This window comes from Epinephelus lanceolatus, chromosome 6, assembly GCF_041903045.1.
Source record: "Epinephelus lanceolatus isolate andai-2023 chromosome 6, ASM4190304v1, whole genome shotgun sequence".
Classification (NCBI taxonomy): Eukaryota; Metazoa; Chordata; class Actinopteri; order Perciformes; family Serranidae; genus Epinephelus; species Epinephelus lanceolatus.
In genome coordinates this window covers 19,923,861-19,948,942 of record NC_135739.1, presented here as the reverse complement: position 1 = coordinate 19,948,942, position 25,082 = coordinate 19,923,861, and the positions used below count along the sequence as shown (strand labels likewise).

Here is a 25,082-nt window from a genome sequence, read left to right as displayed (position 1 = left end):
TACAATCAGTCATCAGTAATAAAACTGAAGAGCAAGCTATAGTTAAGTGTATCTGAAATAAATCACACTGTATCGCAAACTGAACCAATATTTCACATTTGTTAGCTTCAGCTTCATCTATAGTTTCTGTGTCTGTGTGGCTGGGAGGATCCACATGACGTGAATTCCACCATCTGCTAATATGCTGACCGTACACACTGACAAACATGCAAACACATCCGTGTATGCAGGCAGCTAATGTGGTATAAACAGAGCAGCATGCGTGTCTGCTGTCCACATCCATTTTTGGACTACAGCTGCTCCTTTACTTTTTTGAAGTTAATTATTTGTGTGAATTAAATGTTGTCTTAGCTAGTAACAGCCTGCTTGCTAGTCTTGAGCCTTTTCTCTAAAATTAAGGCATACTGTGATATTTCTGTATCAGCAAATGTTGTATTTTGTTACACTGTTAGGCCATCATCTCTACTACCAGTTCCCACCTCAATAGTCTTCCTCTTGATCTTCTTCTGGTGCTCCAGGCGTTCCTTTTCTTTCTCCACAGCTCTGGTGGACTCTCTCAGCCTCTCCAGGTCCTGCTGGTACGTCTCCCTCTGACTCTCCAGCTCCCGCCGCTCCTCTGCCAGTTGCTCCTGCATCCAGAAAAAAAAAACCAAGCAACATTAAGACATTTTTATGAAATACTATTCGTGAAATACATCCTGTGTTTTTTCTGGGTATGGTATCTCATGTCATCCTGTGTTTTTTGTTAACTTGATTTTTTGTCATTATTATCTATTAGTTTCACCTGTCATACCATTACTGTATATGGGTCATGTGATGGCCTCTGATTGGTTCCTGCCACTATATACAGTACAGGCCAAAAGTTTGGACACACCTTCTCATTCAATGCGTTTTCTTTATTTTCATGACTATTTACATTGTAGATTCTCACTGAAGGCATCAAAACTATGAATGAACACATGTGGAGTTATGTACTTAACAAAAAAAGGTGAAATAACTGAAAAAATGTTTTATATTCTAGTTTCTTCAAAATAGCACCTTTCTCGGTGTCCCCCACTTGAACTTAGTTTGAAATGTGTATCAATTTAAAAGATAAGTTTGAAAGTCGAGCAAGCTGGAGTTTGTCATAAGGTTTGTCGTAGAACAATAAGCTTTCTGTGAACTGTGACGTCTCACATGATATACATCACCAACACCAGCTAGCTAGCTATGTTCCATGCACAAATACGACGAAATCTCGCCTGATGCTTTTTATCCTGCAACTCTTGGTCTTATTTATCAGCCAGGACGTGAAAGAAAAAGCAAGACCTGTTGTTTGTGTGAGTACATCCCGGTGAGAAACACACACAGGCATCGTAGCTTCAGCAAGAGAGAAAGCTAAGACTGTAGTCTTTCTAATTCCATATTTTCAGACTCATCCTTTTAACAACAAACTTGACTTGCAAAAGTTCCTTTTAAATTGACAAACTTAATATGTGTATTTCATAACACAATTTAAGCAGGATCAAATTTTTTTTTGTCTCTCACTGTTAACTACCATACATAGTTTTTCCATAATAAGGTTCCATAGTGGTCCACCAGAAGAGGAGGGACTTCACCTCCAGAAAGGAACAGTTTATTTCTATTCACTGCAAATGAGAAAATCAAACATAGAACAATGAGACCATAATTCAAAAGTAACGCAGAGCTGTGGGTTGATGAAATTCAGCCTTTCACATACATCTTTCACTCTTTCAACTTGTCCTACAGGCCTAAGGAAGACAGAGCACTTCACCTCCAGCCGTCTGCATTCCTCCTCTCTTTGTCGGAGCCGGGCCTCGGTGGCTTCAACTTGGTGCCGGTGCCTCTCCCTCTCCCTCTCCCAGCGCTGCTGCTCCTGCCGGTGCTGAGACTGCAGCTTGTGGAAGCTCGCCAGCTCTTCTCTCTGCAGAGCCAGAGTCCGCTGCTTCTCCTGTTCCAGGAGCACATTCCCTCTGTGGCGGCCGGGCAGGGAGGCCCGCTCTGTCAACGAGGCTCGCTGCAGCTCAATGTGACTGTCCTGTTGTGATATGATGGCCTGAAGACGGAGACAGGGACAGGTGAAAAATAACACAAGGTCATTAGAGAACATATGTGACATATGTACTGGGACTTGTACAGTAAAAGAGAAACTGCAAACATACAGAATATACCATGTTTCAGTTAGTTACCTGCAGACTATAGAGCCTTTGGGAGAGCATCAGCACTCTGTCGAAGAACTACAATGGAGACAAAGGGAAGATTATCATAATCAAACAACTACAGAAATCACCAAAACAACAGTATTTAATTGGATTTGTAAACTTCTCATAGGTACATCTTTTCAGTTCAGTAGGCATGGCTATGAATATCAAATCCAGCAGAGTTGTTTGGCACAAGGTGACAGATCAGAGAAGGAGAGCTTACCTCAGCCTCGGGGAAGGAGTTGGACCAGATGCGGTTCCATCTGGCGGGAGTGCAGCAGCTCTCATCAACCTGAGCAACAACAGTCAGACACACAGCAGCTCATACTAATGAAACAACATCACAAACACACTGCACGTACTATATACAGGTATAGGATGTAATTTCTGTACCTCCTAGACACTAAAATACAAAAGAAATTTGACTGAGCTCCTGGTATTATCCATGTTGGTACAACTAGTACTATTCTGTGTGGCAAATAATGTTAAAAAACTGTCTCTACAAGCTTTAGAGCTGAGCAGCATAACAACGATCAAATATTTGTCAGTAACTCAATATGGGGCATGTTTTCCTGCAACAGGGAGTAAAACTGGCTTTGTTTCTCACACACTGCTCATTGTCAACAACATGTCGTCACACTCTGTCTGCCCGATCAGTCTCAGTCTTATATTATCAAGGCTTTATCTATTTATAAACAAATGAATTGACCTGGGAGAACAGGGTTACAGTAAACATCAGGACATGGAAACTTTCCAGATGACTTGGTCTGGTCATTACTATTTACAGGAACAGTATGACTCATCCCAAGATATACTGTTTGTCTGTGTGTGTGTGCGTGTGTGTGTGTTGAGCCCCTACCGTCTGCTCCAGGGTGTGGCTGCCACAGAGGTCTTTGAGCTGAGGGTCAGAACTGGCTCTCTGGCTTCTGTCTCTGTTTCTGGACTCGCCAGAAAAGTTCTTCTTCACACTGCCATCTGGCACAGACACACAAAACACAGACACACACATGGAAACGGACACAGGGACAAACACACACAAGTAATTAAACCAAACCGGTACATAGAGATATTGACAATAACACACACTGCACATAAACAACACAGATATACATGTATAAATGTTTGCCTACAGCTGTCCTGAAATGCTCTTTTTTAAGTTAGGCCCCAGAGAAATTTGTTCTTCAACCAATAAAACCAATTCAAGGAATCGACAGTCAAATTTGTTTAGAATTCAGGATTTATTAATGGCATAAAGGCCGCTGAAATACAACTGCAAATCCATTAGATGGCAGGTTTCCTCAGGGCGTGCATTGTGCTGGACTCACTCTTACTGAGGATGGTGGGGCTGCTATCATAGCCCCCAAAGGTGTCCGCTCGCCTGGGCAGAAGCCCCGAGCCGCCCCCTTCCTCCAGTCGCGAGGGTGGTGCCTCCTCCCTCACCCCAGACTGCAGCAGGTTCTGCAGATTCTCCACTATAGTGAAAGAGACAGCAAGTTAAAGGGGTAGTTCACCCTGAAATAGATAGACAGATATCGTCCTCTTACCAGTAGTGCTATTTATCAGTCTAGATTGTTGTACGAGTTGCTGAGTATTGGAAATAAACCGCTCACAACAAGTTCATTTTAAGCTTTGAGCACCACAAGCTCAGCGACATCTAGTTCCATTATATTTGAGGGAAGGCAGACATCTCTACAGCTGACATCTCCAATAATCTGCAACTCACATTGAAACAATTTAGACTGATAAATAGTACTACAGCTAAAGGGAAAAACACATTTTTGATTTTGAAGTTGAAAAGCTGAACGTGGAAATGCAACAATGCTCCTATCAAGTGATTTTTTTTTTTACACAGCTGCAGTAGATGAACCTAAAATTGACAAAAGTCTTGTGTAAAATTCACACAATGCCTCTGCATCTGAAACAGATACACATATCATGCAGCATCGTCCCACCCTCAGTAATCGCTCCTTTGAGCAGGGCCTCCCCCTGCTGGAGGTCTGAGGCGTCTCCTCGAAGCAGAAGTCTGGAACGTGACGCTGTGTCCTCTAAACCTGCCACGGACTCTGCCATCTCCGCAAACAGCTGCAGCTTCTCAGTAAGAGCCTGGACGACCACTGCATCCTTCTTGCTCAGCCGTTCTGCGATGGGAAACATGAAAAGGAGCAAGAGAGGACTTAATTCCTTAAAACAATAGATAGAGAAGCAGGATTTAACACGTGTACTTCTTGTGCAACTACACAGCAACCCTTATGCTTCATCACACCTGTAAAAGTCATAGGTGTCATAAACAGCTTTTGATACATGGAGTAAAATCTGTGTGTCCTAAATCTGTTTCTACTGAGATGAGATGTAAAGAAAAACAAAGACAAATCAACTTGTAACAATTTTAAGGTTAAGACGATACATGAGCACCCTCTTGTGGCCAACTATACCTACTTTATGATTTTCCAGGGGTCATTGCTTTTGATCTGCATTTACCTTGAAATTCTTTGAACCTTGAAGCCCTTGCATCTTCCTCCTCGCTGAAGAGCCTCTCTTCTGTATGAGGACAACTAAGAGGACACAGGACAGAAACCATTACAGATGGAGAGACAGAGGAAGCAAACTGAGTTTGGTTATGATACATTTTCTGTTATACCTAAATGTTTCCCCTATCTTGTTTAAAAACTTTCCACAAAATGTGAGTAACAGTAATGAAAGGTTGTGTAATTCCTCTCTGTATGAATGCAGCTACCTCTCAACCGCTTGCCGTATGTGTGCCATCCAAGTGTTTCGCTCCTCCTTGGAGGTGGTGTGGATCTCGTACATCTCGGGCTCATTGGAGGAGGCACAGATAAGAAACATGGCTTTCTCCTCATGAGCCACTTCCCTGACAATTAGCTTCTGAAGGGAGATCACTGACGGCTTGTTATCCTGGGGGGAAAACAATGAAAGGGGATGAAGAAGAAGGAGGAAAGAGACAAGAGCTTTTCGGTTACTGGTACCTGAGGTAGTAATAGCATTTTCAGGGCTGGGCAATTGTTCTTTTTTTCCAATTATGATTTTGGCTTCAAACAACTATGAAAACAAGATAACTGAGATAAAAAGGTTATTGTGCTGCATTCTGTTTTGCAATAATGCTCTCATTTTGACTTGTCTTATAAATTCAACACACCTGTTTTCTTCACAGCAGGGCGCTCAGTGCTGCCAACTTGGCAACTTTCTCAGTAGATCAAGCAACTTTTAAGACACCCTTAGTGAGTTTATTTCTAAAAATCAACTAGCACATTTTTCTTTAGACCATCAGGGGAAAAGCGAGAAATAAATTCAGATATATTATATTGTAATTCCTTTCCTTGCATGCTGCTCAGCTTAATCGCAGTCTACAGCTCTTCTACCAACAGCTAGGGGTCTCTACCGCTTTCGCTAGCCATTTATATTTATATATTTTTACATTTATTTTAAATTTGTTTTTTAGTTGAATAATATTTAAAATTCAAGAAAATCCACGTTTGAAGAGAACTTTTTAAAAAAGTTCTATAAATGCAAAGGCATGATGCTCCCTAAGACACTGAGTAATCGTGATCTCAATTCTGACCAAAATAATCAATGATTATAATTTCTGCCATAATCCAGCAGCCCTGCTGTCGTGTATCATCAACCAAATTCTGCTCCCACTCACATCTTACAGCACATGACTCAATTATTCCTCTTTAATACACATGTTGTTATTCTTAGTGTTATATTGACAGAAAAGATAAATCACTTACCACTGTAGCGAATACGTATCTCTGATCCTTTTCTTGTAGCAAGAGCAACACATCTGACAGGAGCACTGCGAGAATATCTAAAAGGATAACAACCACAAAAGACACCTGTAAATTTGCAAGCTGAAAAGATATATGAGTATCTTTTTTACTAATTCATTTTAAAACTTTCTTAAGGCCAGAATGCCAGCCATATTGGTTTGGAACACATATATGCACATTACTAAACAGTAGCTAAGTAAAGCACCTTGTTTTATTGTGCCTACTCATACCTTTGAGCCTGCCAGAAGCAGCCTTCCAGTTGACTGTGCCCTCGTGCAGCAGCCGTCTTCTGCCCTGCGCCAGGTCTTCCCTGCGAAACACTCGTCCATCTTTGATTTTTCCCAGCGCCTTTGGCTCCATCTTGTTGTGTATGTCTCGGAGTCGAGAGTTCTTCTCGTGGAGATTAACCAGCGCGTCAACCTGAACGATGGTGTCTTTAATTAGACCCAGAGCCCGAGTCAGATCCTCGTGCTCCTCTGTACCCGCTAGAGACGGAAACAAAGTGATACTTTATAGATACAGCAATAAAAAACTATACTGAGTCAAGCTATTCCTCATTAAATATACAGGTGTTCTCTTCTCAATAGGGATTTATTTTAGCAGTAAAATGCACATGAAATACTGGACCTTCAGTGTTTTGCAAAATGCGCTCCACTAGCACTGGGTACTTGGTGATGCGCTGCGTCACCAAGAGAATACACTCGGGCACTCCTAACCTCCGCACAATGGACAGGTTGTTGATTTTCTGAGAAGAAAAAAGGTTATTATTCAGTATAACATTTATCAGACTGCAAACTGACTGAATGCCCTTAAAGCTGTAATATGGGACTTTCACATTTAAATGAACGTCACTTACTTTCAAGCCCTCGGCAAACAAATTCACACAATTCTGATTAAGCCTATAGCTGCCAAAAAGCTATTGGCAAAGCAAAAGGAAATTAAAGACCTAGCTTTATATTATTTAGATTTTGAGTATTATTACAGAATTAATTTTACCCTTTAATCAGTGATTTTTAATTTATTTTATCCCTGATGTTTATTTTCTTTTATGTTATCGTTCATTCATTGTGTAATTACTCTCACTGCCAGAGGGGGGAGACAAAAGTTCTGCACTCCAGCTTTTCCCACACATGTACTGTGGATTAAATCTGACATCAAAAATGAAAAGACCAATGTGTCTTACCCGTATGATGTTGTGGAACTTTTTGTTGTTTTGCAGCTGTTCTTTGTAGTAGCTGACAGCCTCAGTGTGGTGACTGCAGAAATCTCCGTAGCTGTCCTTCATCCTCTCTCCTATTTCACCTGAGAACTGGAGAACAAAGACCACTGTCATCTCTCTGTTCTGTTACTGCAGTCTGTGGTTGTGTATCTGCTCACACTGCACCGTGGCACATGTATTATGCTGATTACATATAATTTGTGTATCATTCTGTGCATGTGTGACTGTCTCCAGAAGGTTTATGGTTCAATTGGTATTTGACAGGCAGGCAGGAGGCTTGGTTGTCTCTGAGTGTAGCTGGGCTGCACGTAAACAGTCCAAACTCAGCAGAGTTTTCTCTGACAGAGCTGAGAGTTCAGTTTTAACCATGGACTCTCTGAAGAAGGATGCAGTAGTCATCCAGGCTCTCTGTAAAAGTTGACTAAAACGTCATGACTTTTTGTCGACTTCGGTATTGAGTTAACGTCAACTAAAACTAGACTAAAACTATTGAGGATAAAATTCATAAAGTGTGACTAAAAGCATTTTCATTTACAGATTAAGAGACTAAGACTAAATTTTACAATAGCTGCCCAAATTAGCTCTGTACCTGTGCGATCAGAATGTCCGCCACTCTGTTGATGGTATAGTTCCTGTCGCTGGGTGAGACGAGGTTTTCTCGCTGCCGCTCTTTGAGACGAGAGAGGAAATGTGTGTGAAGCTCGAGGAGGTTTTCCAAGCGGGGAAACAGACAGTCCAGCCTCCCCGAGTCCATCTGGAGGTTCTCCTTCAACTCCCGGACGTATATACGCAGCATTATCTTCAGTGTCCGCACATGGTGCATCTCCGTCTGCATCAGCTCTGTATGACAAAACATTACATGTTTATGTTCTGCCATATAAAGCACATATACCTATAATGTATTGCAATGATATGGAATGACTCACAACAGCTCCTTTATGCTATTCAAAATGTCCATTAAGTATTTAAAAAACAAACAAATAAATAAATAAATATGCATAAGTTATTCCTTAAAACAGTCCTACAATTTAAAGGGACCTCCACTGATTTTACATGTAAAAGTCGTAAAAAAGTAAAAAAAAAATCTGTATAAAGCATTTTGTGCCTCCAGAGTCACCTGCGCATAATGTGAAAAACTGTGATGTCACTAGAGGCAATGCCAGCTGGGGCTGAAGACAACAAGTTTGACATTAAAATGTTTGAAAAAATTGAGCTTACTGTAATGTAGGCAGATTTTGTCCAAAAGAATAATGCAGGGAATAATATTATATTAATATTTAGAATCTAATTATTTTTTGTCTCTTGATTGTGTTGGTCTATATTATACCATTTTGCGATAACAACCATTACATCTCCCCCCATCTAAACACAGTGACTATGTTTAAATGCACACTAATATTTCACCATTATTTCAAATATGACAATATTCTTAATTTGTTGGGGTCATAGAAACAGCATTTATGTTTGGATATTCTGTATTAGGCCCTTTTCTGAATGTGGACTTTTTATGATTAAGACAAGTTGTATATGCTGGTGTAAGTCGAGTTTCAAGGGCATTCTTTGGATATGTATACAGCGTATTTGGAATATGCTGATTATGTGCATATGCTAACTGGGATTTTTAATGTTTGCAACACACAGCCTTGTGTCTGTTTACATTTAGCTATGTGCATTGTCATGGATGCTTTGTACACTAACACACAGTTTGCAAAACAGTGGGGAGATGCATGCCCAAAAGAAAAGCCCGCATTTCTGGTTGAAAGAAAAAACAAAAACTTTTAAACATTATGAAAGACTTTGATATCGGCAGGTTTTTAGATATGCACAAATATCATAATTCTGACCTCTTCAAGAAGGTGGTTAAAGTAATGAAAGAGGGAGGCTGTGTTTGCACGATTGAACATATCCGCCACCCGTAAAAAACTCTGAAGAAAGCCTATTTTGCTGCAAAAAAGCAAAATGATGCAAGGCCTCTGACCGTCCAACTTTTCCATATTTTGAAGCGATAAACAACATGTTAGAGGATGTTAATTCAAGTATGCATGGCTGCATGAAAACAGGAAAAAAATATTTTTTATCATTTATACATCTTTGAAGGAATATTATCTTTTTCAGAAAAAGGACAAAAAACAGAATATTTTGTGCATGTAAACGTAGTCAATGAGACTTCACAACTGTGTGTATTTATTACTTTATTGTGTGACATGACCCATCCCCAACATGTTACCTGCCCCCTTGTGGCTTAACATACTGATACATACCTACAAAATGGAAACAAGTCTTTCAAGAATAAAAACACAAATAAAAAACACATAAAAAAATCACACTCACCATATAACACATCCTGTCTCTTCACCGATTCTTTAGAATGCTTCTTAACATACTGCTGGTCGACTGCCAAACTCCATGACTCTGCCTCCAGGTCCTGGGCATCAGCCTCCAGATCAGCCCGCACTGCTGCATAATGAGCATCTGAGGAGAGGAGCAGAGGCATCAAAAGCTATGACACATTACAGTGTTATAATACAAAAAGGCTTTACAAAAGAGGTAAAGGTCAGCAGAGGCGCACCGTGTGAGAATACAGTCTGGGCTGTGCTGCTGAAGGTCGTTCTCGACATCTCTAAACTCCCATGACACCAAATGAAAATATCTTCTGTTCTCTTAAGGACCAACGTAACTCAAGTCCTCAGATGACCTAACAGAATTCTCCACATTTTGTATCGTCCATAAATAACGGACAATGATATTCAAGACATGATTCTCTTAGAAAAGGTCTCTGGTTTCTAATTGTGAAGCACCCAAGTTTAAGAATAGTTCACTGCTGACATAATGTCTCGTCTTTTTGTGTTTTGGCAGAGCTGAAAATGATACATGGGGATAGTGACGAGGCAATACAAACCAAGGAATCTTAAATCAATGACACAATGCGTCCACACTTTCTTTGTTATTCCTAAACTTTTTAGAAATCTAAAATAATAAGGCTTTACCCACCAAACTATGGCAAAAATCGTCCCATTATTATGACACAACTACATGCGTATGAGATCAACTGTTATCCAGTCGCAACAGCACAATGCACTCTAAAAATAAAATCTCATAAAGGACGGGGAAGGAGATTATCTACTTAATCTAAACCAACAAAAGAGCATGGAACTTGTGGTTTAAAGGGTGGGAACTGACAGTGTTGACTTGTACTCAGTTCAAGAGGAGCTGATTATAGCTGACCCTGCACTGTATACTTTTATCTCATTACTATTGTTTAACAGATAATATTTGAAATATCAGGGACTTCCTTAAAAAGGTGTTTGGAGCTGATTTTTTAATGATAAATTCAGGTTAGTGTCTTAGAGTGCAGTAACCTAAATGTGCTGCATGCTTTTCATTGTGGATCAGTAATATTCTGTAAGGCAACAGAGAGAGAAAATAAGAATCTACATGCTCCTGAGTATAAGTGGTGCAGTCGCTTTTTCATAGTAAGTGTGCCTCTGATGATAAATAAACCTTAGAACAGGGCAGCTGGGAAAAAGAAAGAAAAGGTGCAGTAGCTCTGTGTATGTGGCAGGCTGGTGCCCAGTTAGCCTGTCCCTCTCTCCCACACACTACAACTTAATGAGACAGGGTGAGGTCACCCCTGACTCCTCAAAACACACTCCACACTTTCTCCTCCTCAGATTTAAGAAAACTCCCTGAAGATACACTATCACTTTGCACTCAGGCAAACTTATACGTCTTGAAGGACTGAACAGGCTGCTATATAGCTGTTACTGCCATAACCATTTCACTTCAGGAAACACTTTCAACCAAGTGTGAAACTCACCTTCAACGATGATGGACTCAGTGGTGGAGGGAGCGAGGGAAATGGCGTCTTCGTTGCAGCGTTTGGAGCGGAGAGCATCTGTCTCGTCCATTTCCCCGGGGAGGGATCTGAGGGACGACAACCACAGGTCCAAAGTGGCATACATGCTGAGTCAAACTTAATCCCTGTAACTGGTGGCAGCCTCAATAAACTTAACAGTCAACGTGTGCATTTACAGGTCCACAGTAACACTGACATTCAATTTGTCACAAATCAGAAACCCAGGCAGCTACATTTTTCTTTCTTACTTATTGTCGTCAATCTATGTCTCCCCATCTTCTCCTCTTATTTACACCTTCCCTATGCCTCTGTCTCTCCCTCTCTGCTACCGTCTTCCCATCTCGTTACACATTTTTCTTAGTGATGCAGCCTTAAAGTAGTCCACTTCTGAGATTCGTCTAGACTCAGTTTCACAAGGCTGTTATATTAGAAGAGACAGCTTGCCTTGATATGTCAACTATAAATACGCATCTTACGATGGCATAGAGAAAATAGTATTTCAGCATCAAAGAATCTAAAAATATCCAGCATTAACATACAGCAGGTCCTGTAAACATCTACAGAATTATAGTGGTGGTTTTTGAACTCCAAGTAAAAAGGAATCCTGTCATTCAGGAGCAATCTTTTTTAAAAAAGGAAACTAGTTACAAAGAAAAAGAGAAATTCTTCTGCACAAAAAAAGGCCTTCAGAGGAGGAGTGAAAAAGTCTAACTTCCAAGGCGGAGATACTCACCCTGAGCTGTTGTCGTGACGGAGGCTCTGGCCAAAGCTAGAGGCTGCGGTGGAGCTGGTGCTATGAGCAGCAGTCGGCTGAGTGCTAGGTCCCCACGCACTAATGGTCATGCCTGGGGTGCTGAGCAAACCTGGGTGGCCATCCAGGGCCTGTGATGAGGCTGGGCCCGAATGCTCCCGCTCTCTGTCCCAGTCCTTTAGCGCTGGGGAGGAAAGACGAGAGAGAGGTAAACAGGGGCAATGAGAGGACATGTCGGAGGAAGGTGGGGAGAAACGGGGAGAGGAGAGAGAGAAAGCAGAGGATGACCAGCGGAGAGAAGAAGAGGACGAAGAAGAGGCGGGCGGGTGCTTGTTGGATCCCTGCCCAAGCCGACCCCAGTATTTTTTCAGCCAAGATCGAGGCAGGGATCGGAAGAATCGGCAAGTGATCAGGTCGCGGTGCATCAACACTCGAACGCCCACATGTCCGGACAGACCCCATGATGAGGCGGAGGAAGATGGGGAAGAAGACGAGGACGGCTTTACAGTCCTGGAGCAACCTTTGGTGGCTCCCGTGGTTTCAGTGGTGCCTTTAGTAATCGCTAGCTTCATTGTGGATGTGTCAAATTAGGAGGAGCAGTAGAGGGAGCTTTGTAATAATCCGAACTCCAAGGTAACGTTCAATGGTTGCCGTCACAGTATCACTAGGTATTATAGCAATGGTAACTAAGTAATGGCTGTCATGGGTGTAAATCGGGAGAAGCAAAAGAAGCCTGCTTTATATATGTGTCCGATCTCTTCTAGCAACTTCCAGAAAGGTGCACACCCCTTTATTTTTCTCACACCTCATGACAGTCCACTTTCCTCACTGCCTCTCCTCGTCCTCACGACCCCCTGCATGAGCCACTGATTGAGCAGGACATGAAGAGAAATCAGGTGTGGCTGAAAGGACTCCAGCTGTTCAGTGGAGAATAACAACTGCTACAGGAGATTAACTAAAGCTGCTGCTGCTGCCGCTCAGGTCTCCTGCGGGTTCAGTCACATGCACGGGGACCTGCTTAAAGTTACAATTAGCACTGATTGAAATTTCCCTGGGATGGACCACTTGGTGATAATAAATATTAGTACACTGCATATTTCATTTTGAGGCTAATCAATTTAACAAGTCAAATGACCTTTAATCTAATCTTGTATAAAGTAGAAAGATTATGTAAGGAAGAATGTGACATCCTTTAGAAATAATCTGATGTTTGATTTGCTTCCTTTTGTTTCTCATTGTGTCCTGATACAAATTTGACTAATGCATATAAATATTGTGTGGCGCAGTAATGGTGCAATATTACTAAATCTATCAAGGGTTTCACTTGGTTCAACAAGAATTGAACCAGAGGTCAATCCCCTGACTGTTTGCGCTAATCATCACCTTTGCCTCCAGTCTGTTGGAGGCCAATTTCCCCTTCTATGCTCAGTGTGTAGGCAGACATACATACACCACAAAGACCCAGACCCATAAAGACACACACACACGCAGGAGAAAGAACAGGTCAATATCATCTTCAGAAGTCACAAGAGTTCATCTGTTTAATCCTCTGCAAACCACCAGAGAGGCAGCCAGTTTTTTTAATTTGACACACAGGGACTAAACCATCTTCCCACCCCCCTCCTTCTTCAATTGATACTGTGGTCAGTGGGATTCCCAAGGGGTCCATCTGCACATACACGTTTCTGCTTACCAAGATTAGGAGATCCTGACGGGCCGGTCCTTGGTTGAGAATCTCTCTGTGTGGAGAAAATAAAGATTGTTTTTCAAGGCCATTTTCACGAGCTTTTATCAGCTGAGTGACAGCTTACAAAATGCCTAAAAATTGCACCCTCTTACTGTATTTTCTTTACAGGACGAGACCGCTCACATGGCCTTAACAAGCAAAGTCCATCTCAGGCAGGCTCATGAGAGCGGACAGAGGCGTGTAATCTTCAGTCGAGTTGTCTTAAATGCCCTGTACCGAATGAGCGCACAACTCTTCCTGCCAACAGTGGATTTATGCCTCTCTGTTGAGGAGCTGCAGCTGCGGAGGCTTTGTTGCTGCACAGAGGGCTCCTCATCTATAACTAATATGCACCACCTCTAAATGTAACTACAGGGCATGAAGCATAGGCTGCATGGAGAAAGCAAGATATGTACTTGTAGGTGCAGGGAGTGTTTGTTGATGGTGAAAACAAGAAGCTTGGAGATCTCTTTTTTAGTAGTGCTAAGACAAATTTGGGTTTTGCAATGCAGCATAATCATGTATACTGTAATTTTGTCTCATTATTAGCATGCATTTAGTGTCACAGTGGTGCTACAACAACTCTGAAATTCATTGTCTGTGCTACTGATCCAATGTCTGACCATGTACACGTGTATACCAATATATCTAGCCTATATGCAACAAAGTGGAAGTCAAGGAACTATGGTTGACTTAAGCCCATGTTTTCCTATGCTCCAGTGTAGTGTTTACCTTATTCTTGTTGCTGCTGCAGTCACCCAGCAGAGACTTGCAGCTCTTGTGAACGTTCACAGCACAATCTGAAAAAAAGAAGGACAGGAACACAGAGTCAGAGCTGCATTAGGTACAGAGTATACAGTACACAGAGGCACCAGCGGTGGCTTCTGGCTTCAATATGGATGAGAAAAATGAAACAGTAAACAAAGTTTGAAATTTCAAAACCAATCCGACAGCTCCCTGAGGGCAGTGTTCAAAGTAAAAGGCCGTGACTCAAACAAAAGCACTGCAAAGGTGCTGAGACAAAAAGCCCGGAGGCGTAGCTTTTCCAGCTGCCGCTATCAACAATCACAAAGTCGAGTATTTGTTTTCAAACAAGTATTGTCATCAAGTCAATGTATCACTTCTGGCTCCATGAGACTTGGTGCAGCAATTGCTTGTGTTGATTTACACGTACAAGAGCCACACTGTGGCAGGTCAGGAACTTCTTTATCTCAGTAATGGCTTTCTCTTTTTGTCCACTTTTCTCCCTGTATGGAAAACAAAGCTACTGCTGTCAGGTTTAGATGACATGACTGACTGTATCTCTGCTGATTAACACAGATACAAATCAAAGTTGTTTTGGAAAAACATACTGCGAGCACCCGTCCATGCTCTATTTAATTACTGGAAAGACAAAACACTTGTAAAACAAAGCGATTCAATCTTTAAGCCTGCCTAGTACATACTGCATAAGACAAGCAACAGAGCCCTGTCCTGAGGGACTAGGCTGGCAAAACAAATGAAGGTATCACTATGCAAAGTCTGGCCCCAACCCAGCCAGGTAAAACCAGACTGACGTGGGCAAGAAGCACATGGCCTTCAATGCAAAACAGATTCAGATGTACACATGTGGAGAAATACATAAACACACTAAAACGAGAGCCGCTTCTCTGCATAGAGGCTGATCGGTAGAAACAGGGTTGGTGGTTTAACAGCCTGATCTAATGCAGCTATTAGCAAAAAGCAGTCCTCTGCTGAAGTAGGTCACTCAATACTGGAAAACACCATGAAGTCTGAAATCAGAACCACAAAACAATCAAGAGACAGGCTGTTGTTCCGCCATTGAGCAGGTAGCTGAGGTAGTTAAATAGCTGATTCGCTGTGTGTAAAATGAAACTTGATGCTGACACTGTTGTGTTACATGTCACACCTCTTTTGCTTCCTGTAGCAAGCTATCTATAATTGCACGCTTTTGGGGCAGCATCATGCCAAAGTTATTTGGTCCAGTGTAAAAAAGAAAAGTCGGCATAATGGCAGATCGTCTTTACGACAGTATTGTGGAATCTCAGATTTAAAAAAAAGACTTGTTTGTTTGTCATTAACCTGTGTTTTAGTGCTCAGATTTTTATGACAACAAGGGTCTTAATGTTGTCATTATTTTCATTTCAAACTAACTAACTCAAACTTTTTCAGTAGCTATCAATAATAAATAATAATGACTATTAAGGACACAGAGAAAGGTCCATAGCGTACCACACAAAAAAAGAAAATCGTCTATGTACAAAAATATGTACAATATCTATAAAAAAGACAAGAAATACCCAACACTACATTATGCAAGCTCATATACTAAAGACATAATTCAATAACTGTACCCACAAACAAACTAAAGAGCCAGTGGCCCCACAATCTCAATAAAAAATTCACTGAGCTCAGCTCAGGGTTGGCCAAGGCCTGGATAATACCATTTTCTGAGACGGAGAGCCTGCACATATATAAGATTTCGTATTAGAGCAGGGCAAGTAGGGACACCAACATTTACAGACACTTGGCTGACACTGCACCATCATGGAAGCTTTAGTTTATGGCAAGTAACAAGATGAACGTGACAGCTTTAAAATCATCTTTCCCCCCAACACTGCCCCCTTTACATTTTCCACATTACATGGGGCACAGGTCAGTATGGTGATTGTTTGAATATGGCTGCATAGCTTGTTGACAAAGGTGGCACTCCTGTGAACAACACAGTTTAAACATGACCTATACCAGCAACTTCCACTAACTGCTGTAAAGCCTACTGTAAAGGCCTCTGTTGCTTATTCCCAGTCTGTGTGCTGGCACAATGGAGACAATGACAAAAACCCTTCTTCCTGTGCAGTAAAGGCATGCAGCGATTATTTCTGTATGTGAGTGAAGTGAGTAGGAATAAAGAATAGGTTCATATACATGTGAGTTGTTTAGTGTCATCTATCTTCTATCTTACCCTTAGATCCAGCCCGAACCACTTTTACTTTTATTACTTTACTTCATTCATAATCTCTGGCCTGCCCCCCTCTGTCTCCCTCTCTCTGCTAATAAATGAACAATTGCTGGCTGAGCTGAAGGAAAAGAAAACAGAAACTGGCTTCTGAATAATCTTCACCAGTAGTGCTGTGTCCCTCTTTGACTCGGCTCCAACTACACTGGACTGCTACACTTTAAGTTGGACCAGAGCGAGTCCACTGAATCCCAATGTAGGCACACATACTTTGCCCAAAAGCACGAAACATCTGACACAAACAACACCTTTTCAGAAGTGACTGCTTCAAATCAGATAGTCGTCATCAGATTTTGCTCAGTTTTAAAGTTTTGGTTTATTACCTTTAGACTGAGGATTCAGGCACAGAAGTCAGTAAGCCAACAAACTTATCAGCAGTCGAGCAGCCAGACCCAGAGATAATTTTCCACCTCGCTCCGACTAATATGCAAAATTCCAGTCTCTCTGCCAGCCTGGCACTTTCAGACAAAAAGCACAAGCAAGCTTCGAAGTTAAGTCTATCAAGACGGTAGTACATCTTCAACAAAGCCCAAACATACTGACTGAGCGAGGCTGGGAAAAGGATTGCTAAGAACAGGTAAAGATAAGAGATTTACGATAGACTGAATATAAAGCCATGTCATTGCTACAACATCACTAGTAGTCATCACTGAGGAACCCCAAAGTAAGCTATTTCTGGTTAGGAATGTGTCGTAGAGATGATTAAACTCAAACTGCTTTCAGAGGAATTTCTGCTTAATTGAAGTAAAAACGAAAACATCCTAAGATAAGCAAGAACAGTGTGTTTTCTGTTTACTGATATCACAGAGCTTATCAGCGATGAGTCGTTGCAGCTAGACCACCTCAACAGTTAGTAATAGCACAATGCCAATATACCAAAGCTGCACTAGAAAATCTGTCATTACCGACAGACCAAAGTATACACAGCTTAGACATCAGGCCAGTATACTGCTTTGTGGTAAATATCATCAGGTGGATGTGGTGGGCATAGTGTCGACCAGCTGGTTTTGCAGCTGATCCACGGGACTCTCAGCCCCTCCATCAAAACCACCACCACCACCACACCCATCTGCTGACTGGGAACTACCCTATCACACAAGAAGCACACTTGTGGTGTACAACAGCACACAGATCAGTGACTCACTCAATGTACCAGAAATGCAAACGAGGCCTATATCACCACTAAGTTCTGCAGAATGACAGATGATCAGCATTTTCTTTGGCCTGTGCTGGGCAGCTAAAATAGAAGTTAACCAACAAACCAACAGAGAATATCAAATCAAGTTAAAAAAAAAATCACCTGTGCTACGACTCCTTCTGCAAAGAGAGAATGTGCTGCCTCGTGTTGTCTATGGGAAAAAGAAACTGGAATCGGGAGAGCTCCTGATAGCGAAGGGTGGGTTCTTCCAGGGAAACATTAACTCATACAACAGGACACTTGCCTTCAAACACAGGCGGATTTAAGACAGGGTGTGTCGAATTGAAGTTTAAAAGATAAATTGTTCTGTAAGCTTTCTAACATTACCTAAGACTTATGTATACCAGTATTGTGGCTTGAGAACATCACATATCACAATATTTTTGACCAAATACCTCCATACTGATATTGATATTGTGAAGATATTGTAGGGTTGACTATTGGTACTTTAACAACGTATTTATACAATGAAATTGTTGAAGAATAATCATTAGTAATGTGGATAAAATGACGAAGAGGGTAAAGGCAAATACCATTACAGCTACTGTAGAAGAGTGTGGTAAGTTAAGGAAGTTACATCACTTTACTGTAATGCAGTTTTTTAAACCAGGAAAAGGCAGCACTTACGGTACTACAGCAACCAAAATCTAAGATGATATCTAGTCTGGTATCACAATATGATTTCAATATATTGCTCAGCCCCAAAAGGATGACCGTAACCTAATGATTATTAATTTAATGAAATCCATAAGGCTTTATTGTTATACTTTCAGTTCTGGTTTTCAGATTTTTGTTTTGTAGCATTCTTCAAAAATTGCTCAAACACCTGTCATACAAAACAATGGAGAGTTGTCCTTTAAAGTTCTGTGGCAACAACACTGCCTCATTCTTAACGGTTTCAAATCATGCAGTACAAGTGCGCAGTGTTTTCTATGAGCTAAAGCATACGAATTTAGGTAAAGCAGTGGTCCACTATTCACATATGCCAGCAGAGTTCACTCAAATGTGCGAGGAGTGTTAAACAGCTTGTACCCTCTTCTTGTTAACTAAGCCAAATGTATTAATCTTTCACAATGTAACTTTAGATGGTGTAGTGCTACTATCTGAAATGAAGTAGGTTAGGTTATAATTTCCTGTGGTTTCCTCCACTATTCTTGGCTGAGTATAAACTCATGTTGAAAAACCACATGTGCCCCCTGTCATACTTGCATATGCAGTTCATAGAAAAACCCTGTGACCACATGTGGTTATATATATACCAACCTAAAGGAAAAAGAGGTCACAGCAGCTGTTTTGGAGGCATTACTTTTTTTTTTTTTTTTTTACACAGCTACCTGCTTCCTGTATGTGTGAGAGGTTACTTTTAATTCCCGGTGACAATAGAGACAAAAACACCAACACTTGGGGCAAACTCTGAAGCAGCCAGCCAACCCATGACATCATCTAGTGAAACAGGAGGAACTGAGACTCAGGGAGCTGTTTACTCAGTGAAGCGAAACACCACCACCGGTCACATTTCTGGCCCAAACTGGAGAGTCATGATCACCATTACACACCAGTTGCATACAGATGATATCAGAAAATGAAGCTTGGGGAAAGCCAAGAAAGAAGCATATCTTGATCTAAATAAATGCTGTGTACTTTCAAGTGAGAGTCACACATAGAATAAGATCAATTATTTTACTCATTTCACTCATCCCTGCCTATCGTCTGACTAATCAGGCAAAGAGATACCATGAGACGTGATGATAACAACAGCTTGGAGGTGAAAAATCTACTGAGGGCCACTCAGAGGAAACATGGAGGCAGTCGGACTTTAAATCTAGTAAAAGGCATACAGAGAGAGTCAGGCATGCTGGAGGGCAAAGCAATGATGCATGGAGAAGTGGTGTGCTAACAGGGTGAGATGGGTGAGACCCAGAGTCAGTGGAGTGGGCTGTTATGCACCGGCAGACCTGCCAAGCACAATTAGCACCATGTGACCCAGTCAGAGAGAAAGCCCAGTCTGAACAGAGTGGTAGAAGAGTAAGAAAGGCAAGAATTTGACACTGAAGAACAACATCATTTAACACATCGAGGATTATGGAGTTTCATAACAGCGAGCCAGTTAGCTGCCTACTGAGCTGAGCCAACTATAGCGGGGTGGGAGCATAAGAATAAACACAACAGTTACACACAGCCTCGACTGCACACGACAGATCACGATCCAACTGTAATGCAACTTGTACTAACCTTTATAAATCCTCCCTTCACACCAACGTTACAGGCATCATCTGACTAAGCTACTACATTATTGCAGCTGACTGCGGGTGAATAACAGAAATTATCTTAGAGGCTAACGTTAGCTAGCAATCACCTGTTGAGCTCCAGGCAAAGTCTGCAACCAAACTCCTAAAAGAGGCACATAAAGTGAAACTGAAGTGAAGTTGTGCAACCTTTAAAAACGAAGACAAGCAGAGTCGATGTGGTGTATTGTTGTTATCACTTTAAGCTAATTAAAGCTAACTGCTCATCCGACTAACCTTGTTTTTCAAATAGACGCGGCTAACGCGCTAGCATGAAGTGGCTAACCGTTAGCTAGCTATACGTTAAGAGTGACTGGGATTTAATTTGGGACAGTTTCTGATACATTTAATATCGAAGAAACTTTAGAAGTGGGTGTCACGTATTAAAACAGTGGCTCAAACCTGACATGACAACAAGCCGTCCGAGGAAACATTTAAAAAGCGGTAGTTTGGCTATGGTTAGCATATAGCTTCTTAGCTAGCGGCCAGGATGCCCGAAAAGTCCATTGAGCGAAACAACGGGAGTTATCCACCTGATCCCGCTACGGACCATCGCTACAGTGGCTGCCTCTTACCGTTTCAACAACACCCAGGTTTATCTGACTCAGCTGCATCCGAAAGGAAATGTAGTCTGCCCGTGAGATAGATAAATCACTTCTGCCATTGGGGTCAATGGCAAAAAGTATCCCACATTCTCGGTTGTGTCCAGTTTTGTGTCCTACTCTCACTGGGAACAATCTCTGGCATACACACGACGCATTCCACAGGCTGATTCTCGGCTGAATCCCCACAGGGCTTGGTTCAAATTAAAGGGACACTCGCTTGTTTTCTCACGCCCGTGCCTGTGTGTAACCTCACCAACAGGACAAGTGTCAAAATGTAGGATTTGTAACTTCATCACTCTCAGCAGCAGCCATACTTGTTGAATGGGAGATTGTCTCAGGGGGAAAGCCGGAGAGATAGATGTGTTATTGGCTTCTGGTTAGTGTTACAGAGAAGCAGTGCAGGCTGATTCCCGCTGGATGTGTGGTGCCCTGTGCCTTGTGAAATATGCCAGAACAACTTTGTTTAATAAGCACACTATTACAAACAATCATACGTTACATCCCCTGCTACCAGGCTGCAGGATTTATAAATGTCCTGGATATATTATGGCCTCTGTCTCCTCACAGAAGTGAAGCGAGGAAGCTGCTGGGAATAGTCCAGTTCAGAGAAAATGAAATGGTACTAATTTGGGGAATAGTTTTGTTTCTTTGTTCTGTGTTTGAAACTTTATTTGGTGATGTGAAATTTCCCACCAACAGACCACAATGCTTTGGAAATGATAGATGTGTGTCATAAGGAAATACCCCATGGCACTATAATGGTACCACTTTTTAAATAACATGTATGCCCTTTTATGGGGATGATGGAAGATCAATAGAGAAAGTCTGACTTAAACTATGCAGTTTAATCACACCACAAGGATGACACTGTAATTCTAATTTTAATATTTAAAAAGGGAAAAGTAACTTTTTTTAAAAATATATATATATATATTTCTTCTGAGAATTAGATAAAGTAAGGAGAAATCCCAGGCAGCCAAAATGACCCAGCCCAGCATCAGCCCAAACTCAGCATGCGAAAAGAAGTAAGTCAGGCCGCCCCAGAATCGGGCCAAATAAAGTAGGCTGATTCTAGCAGCTGTGTCTCAGCCAGGACGCCTACAACGCCCGACCCAGATCTGGTGACCGTCAACGGGCCAGAAAACGTTTTGGTGCTGGCTGCTGTTTCGCCCACCTGCCGTGTCTCAGTCAGAAAAGGCCCATGTATGTCTAAAAATAAATCTGGGCCAGATCTGGCAAAAGTAAACGGGCCAACGCTGGCTCACATTTGGCACCATGGAGCCGGAACGCAGCCGAGGCAGCCGACACTCAAATGGGCCGATGGTTACCTTTAAAGGTACTTCACCAAATATTTATTTTTAGAGGCAACAATTGCAGCTACAGTTTCTACTTATTTCACATATAAAATAGCTAATCCGTTTTCTAGAATATTATGTGTTGTTAGAGAATAAACTAACTAATCTGACTGTATATAAAGAAGCTAAAATGAGCTCTCTACAACACTAAAATGCTGCCACACATTAATGCATCAGTAATAATTTCTAAATCATGTATTTGATAAAATATATGATACATTTAACACCTGATATAGTGTATTTCTGCATAATGACTACTTTAACTTTTGATATTTATACAAGTACATTTGTTTTTACTTCAGTAGAACTTTGAAGGCAGGGCTTTTACTTGTAATAGAGTATTTTTAATTTAACTAAACTTTAACTTTAACTGCACTATAACACAACTTTATATGATGGATCTACTACTAAAGGCTGTGGTAAGACGCAGCATATATACACAGTAATCAATTTCTGCCTAATTTTACCCCACACTTTAACCTCTTTTGATTATTCCATTGATAAGTGGCCTACTTTTCCAAACATAGCTTATAATAAAAAGGTTTTACTCCTGCTGTTTCACCGTATCACAGTCAGAGTTTTTCCTCTGTACTCTTCTCACAAACACTCTTACATGTCTTTCACTAGTTATTGCACGTTTATCAGCTGACCTGCAGGCTGCATAGGAGTGGCATAAGCGAGACAGAAGAAAGGAGCAGCGAGGTGCTGAAATGTCCTGTGCAGGTCTCCTCCATGAATGAACGCACAAAGCTGTGGTTGACGCAGACAAAGCAACCCTACAGACAAAAGATGCAGCGAATGTGAATAATATTTCAAGCCAGAGCAACAAAGTTAGGGCGTGCTGCAGATTCACATAAACAACTGTCAGCCGATGGTGCTAATACATCAGATTACCAATCTAAACAAGTGAGCCAAGTTGTGCAACACGAGGACCCGCAGTCATGATGCAGTGTGAAAAAGTGCAGAGAGGATTGCAGAATATCCAAGTGTGTTTTAGTGTGAAATACTTTAGGTGGGTAAATGCTGTTTGAAGAGGAACTAAACATGAAAGTCACCTTCGCTTCAGCAGAAGCATGCATAAGAAAAGCCACAATGATGAATGGTATGCGTTATCACCCCCTGGGTTATGGCATAGTTGTGAATAGAAAGTGAAAACCTGCTAGTTTGTGTGTATTTTTACCACTGTAGTTCACATGAAGGTGTCAACAAGTGTGTTAAAATAACACAAAGCTAGAAATAGTTACACCTAAAAAGAGTACTTCTGTTTTTCTGAGTAATTCATGAATGTTTTATGAAATGTTACAGTTTCTGGTTGGGTGTGTGCGATTGTATGTGTGTGTGTGGGTGGCTCTGTTTGTTTGCCCGTGTGCTTGAGTGCTCCAACAAGTGGGTGAGTGAGCATGCGTGCAGTAGCGTGAACATAAATAGGCGGCAGTTTGTGTGAGCGGAGCACCTGTGCACGTGTGTGTCAGGCTGAGAGCAGGTGTGGGTGCGTGTACACCTGTGGTTGTGGTGTTACTCACTCATGCACTGCAGGCCATGCTTTCTCTGCAGGGTCTTGCTGCACAGTGAGCAGGTGGCATTCTTGGAGAAAGCGCCTGGCATCAAATAATGCCCGTTGCTACTGCCTCTGCTGCTGCTGCTGCTACTGCACACTTTCTCTTTCTCTTTGGCCTCCCGCTCCTTCTCCTTCCCCCTCTCTTTCTGCTGCTCTTTTTCTCGGTTCTTACCCTGCAGAGGAACAAGAAAGCAAACAGAGGGAAGTCTTTACATGCAAATTTGTGTGTTCTCTTTTCACTGTGGCACATAGCGCACACATATTGAGTATGACATCTCATAACCGTGTCAGAGGCAGGATATATAGCAGGGTTTGTGTAAGTGGATTAGTGACTTGTGTGTGCAGCAGTATGCGCACCAAGGAACTGTTTACACCTCAGGATTTGGTCTTTTCTTCCACACATAATTCTTAGCTCTTAAAGGCTTTTTAATGCAAATGAGGTCATATATTTCATTGCAGTTCAGGCAGTGTGATATATTACACTGTGAGCTCACAGTGACATTGTGTGCCATGCATCTGTGGTATAGGTTTACCTTATCTTTATTGAAGGAGCCAGTCACCCTGTTCCTCAGAGAGCTGAGAGTCCTCTTCACCTTGGTGCCTTTCTCAACCTTCTCCGCACGATCGTCTTCTTCTTCATTCCTGGTCAAAGGAGCAGAGAATGAAATCTTTTGAAACTCACATTTAATAATCATTAGTATTTATTGAGTATTAAAGGTCCAGTGTGTAGGATTTAGTAGCATCTAGTGGTGAGGTTGCAGAGCTAAAACTTCTCAGACTTCTCAGAACTACGGTTGCTGACACAAAAAACATGAAAAAAGTGAATAGCCCTAGATCAAGTGTTTGATTTGTCCATTCTGTGCTACTGTAAAACAACATGGCGGACTCCGTGGGAGAGGACCCACTCTGAATGTAGGTGACGGCTCATCTTAAGGTAACGAAAGCAAAGCAATTCATATTTTCAGGTAATTATAAATCAATGAAACATATAAATGTCATATACCATTTCTGCCAATAGATGCCCCTTAACCCTACACACTGGACATTTAAAAGCTTAAGTCAATATAGCACAGTGTTTGTCTCGTGATATCATAACTATTACAGTGTTTTGTGGTTGACAATGTAGAAACTAGAGCACTCGGAGAGCGCAGACCTCCGCCAAGCAGCTCGGATTTCCTGCCATTTTATTATTTTATCCACTTCGCTTCAACCGATCACCACCAAAATTTTATCACCTGTGCCTTGTCCCATTATCAACCCTTCCTGAAAATTTCATCAAAATCCGTTCAGAACTTTTCAAGTTATTTTGCAGACAAACAGACAAACGCCGGCGAAAACATAACCTCCTTGGCAGAGGTAATCAGTGCATCTGAAATTCAATATGTGAAACAAGTGATTTTCTTGAATAGTTACAGTTGTTGTGATGAGAAATTAAATTGGATTTTTTCCATGAAAAGAAACCAAAAGCACCTTTGAAAGTACAGACACCTTTTTGGTTTTGACCATATCTTGGTATAAATGGCC

The 25,082-nt window shown here is 41.6% G+C and overlaps 1 protein-coding gene across 4 annotated transcripts in view; it reads right to left on the bottom strand.

Annotated features, from left to right (window-relative positions):
* arhgef18b (rho/rac guanine nucleotide exchange factor (GEF) 18b) overlaps positions 1-25,082 on the bottom strand; it is a 58,464-nt gene that overhangs the window by 17,937 nt on the left and 15,445 nt on the right. For 3 of the 4 annotated variants that reach the window (XM_078168775.1, XM_078168772.1, XM_078168774.1), the window contains 21 exons: positions 24,092-24,200; positions 23,524-23,731; positions 14,274-14,341; positions 13,509-13,554; positions 11,798-11,999; positions 11,026-11,132; positions 9,540-9,680; positions 7,798-8,048; positions 7,173-7,298; positions 6,617-6,734; positions 6,220-6,474; positions 5,951-6,027; positions 4,936-5,114; positions 4,680-4,753; positions 4,154-4,339; positions 3,527-3,673; positions 3,061-3,176; positions 2,425-2,493; positions 2,190-2,237; positions 1,775-2,056; positions 480-629 (listed from right to left, as the gene is read on the bottom strand). In XM_078168775.1, coding sequence (XP_078024901.1) covers positions 480-629; positions 1,775-2,056; positions 2,190-2,237; positions 2,425-2,493; positions 3,061-3,176; positions 3,527-3,673; positions 4,154-4,339; positions 4,680-4,753; positions 4,936-5,114; positions 5,951-6,027; positions 6,220-6,474; positions 6,617-6,734; positions 7,173-7,298; positions 7,798-8,048; positions 9,540-9,680; positions 11,026-11,132; positions 11,798-11,999; positions 13,509-13,554; positions 14,274-14,341; positions 23,524-23,731; positions 24,092-24,200 — 2,959 coding nt within the window. The remainder of the gene's footprint in view (positions 1-479; positions 630-1,774; positions 2,057-2,189; positions 2,238-2,424; positions 2,494-3,060; positions 3,177-3,526; positions 3,674-4,153; positions 4,340-4,679; positions 4,754-4,935; positions 5,115-5,950; positions 6,028-6,219; positions 6,475-6,616; positions 6,735-7,172; positions 7,299-7,797; positions 8,049-9,539; positions 9,681-11,025; positions 11,133-11,797; positions 12,000-13,508; positions 13,555-14,273; positions 14,342-23,523; positions 23,732-24,091; positions 24,201-25,082) is intronic. The other variant, XM_078168773.1, reaches the window with a different exon arrangement.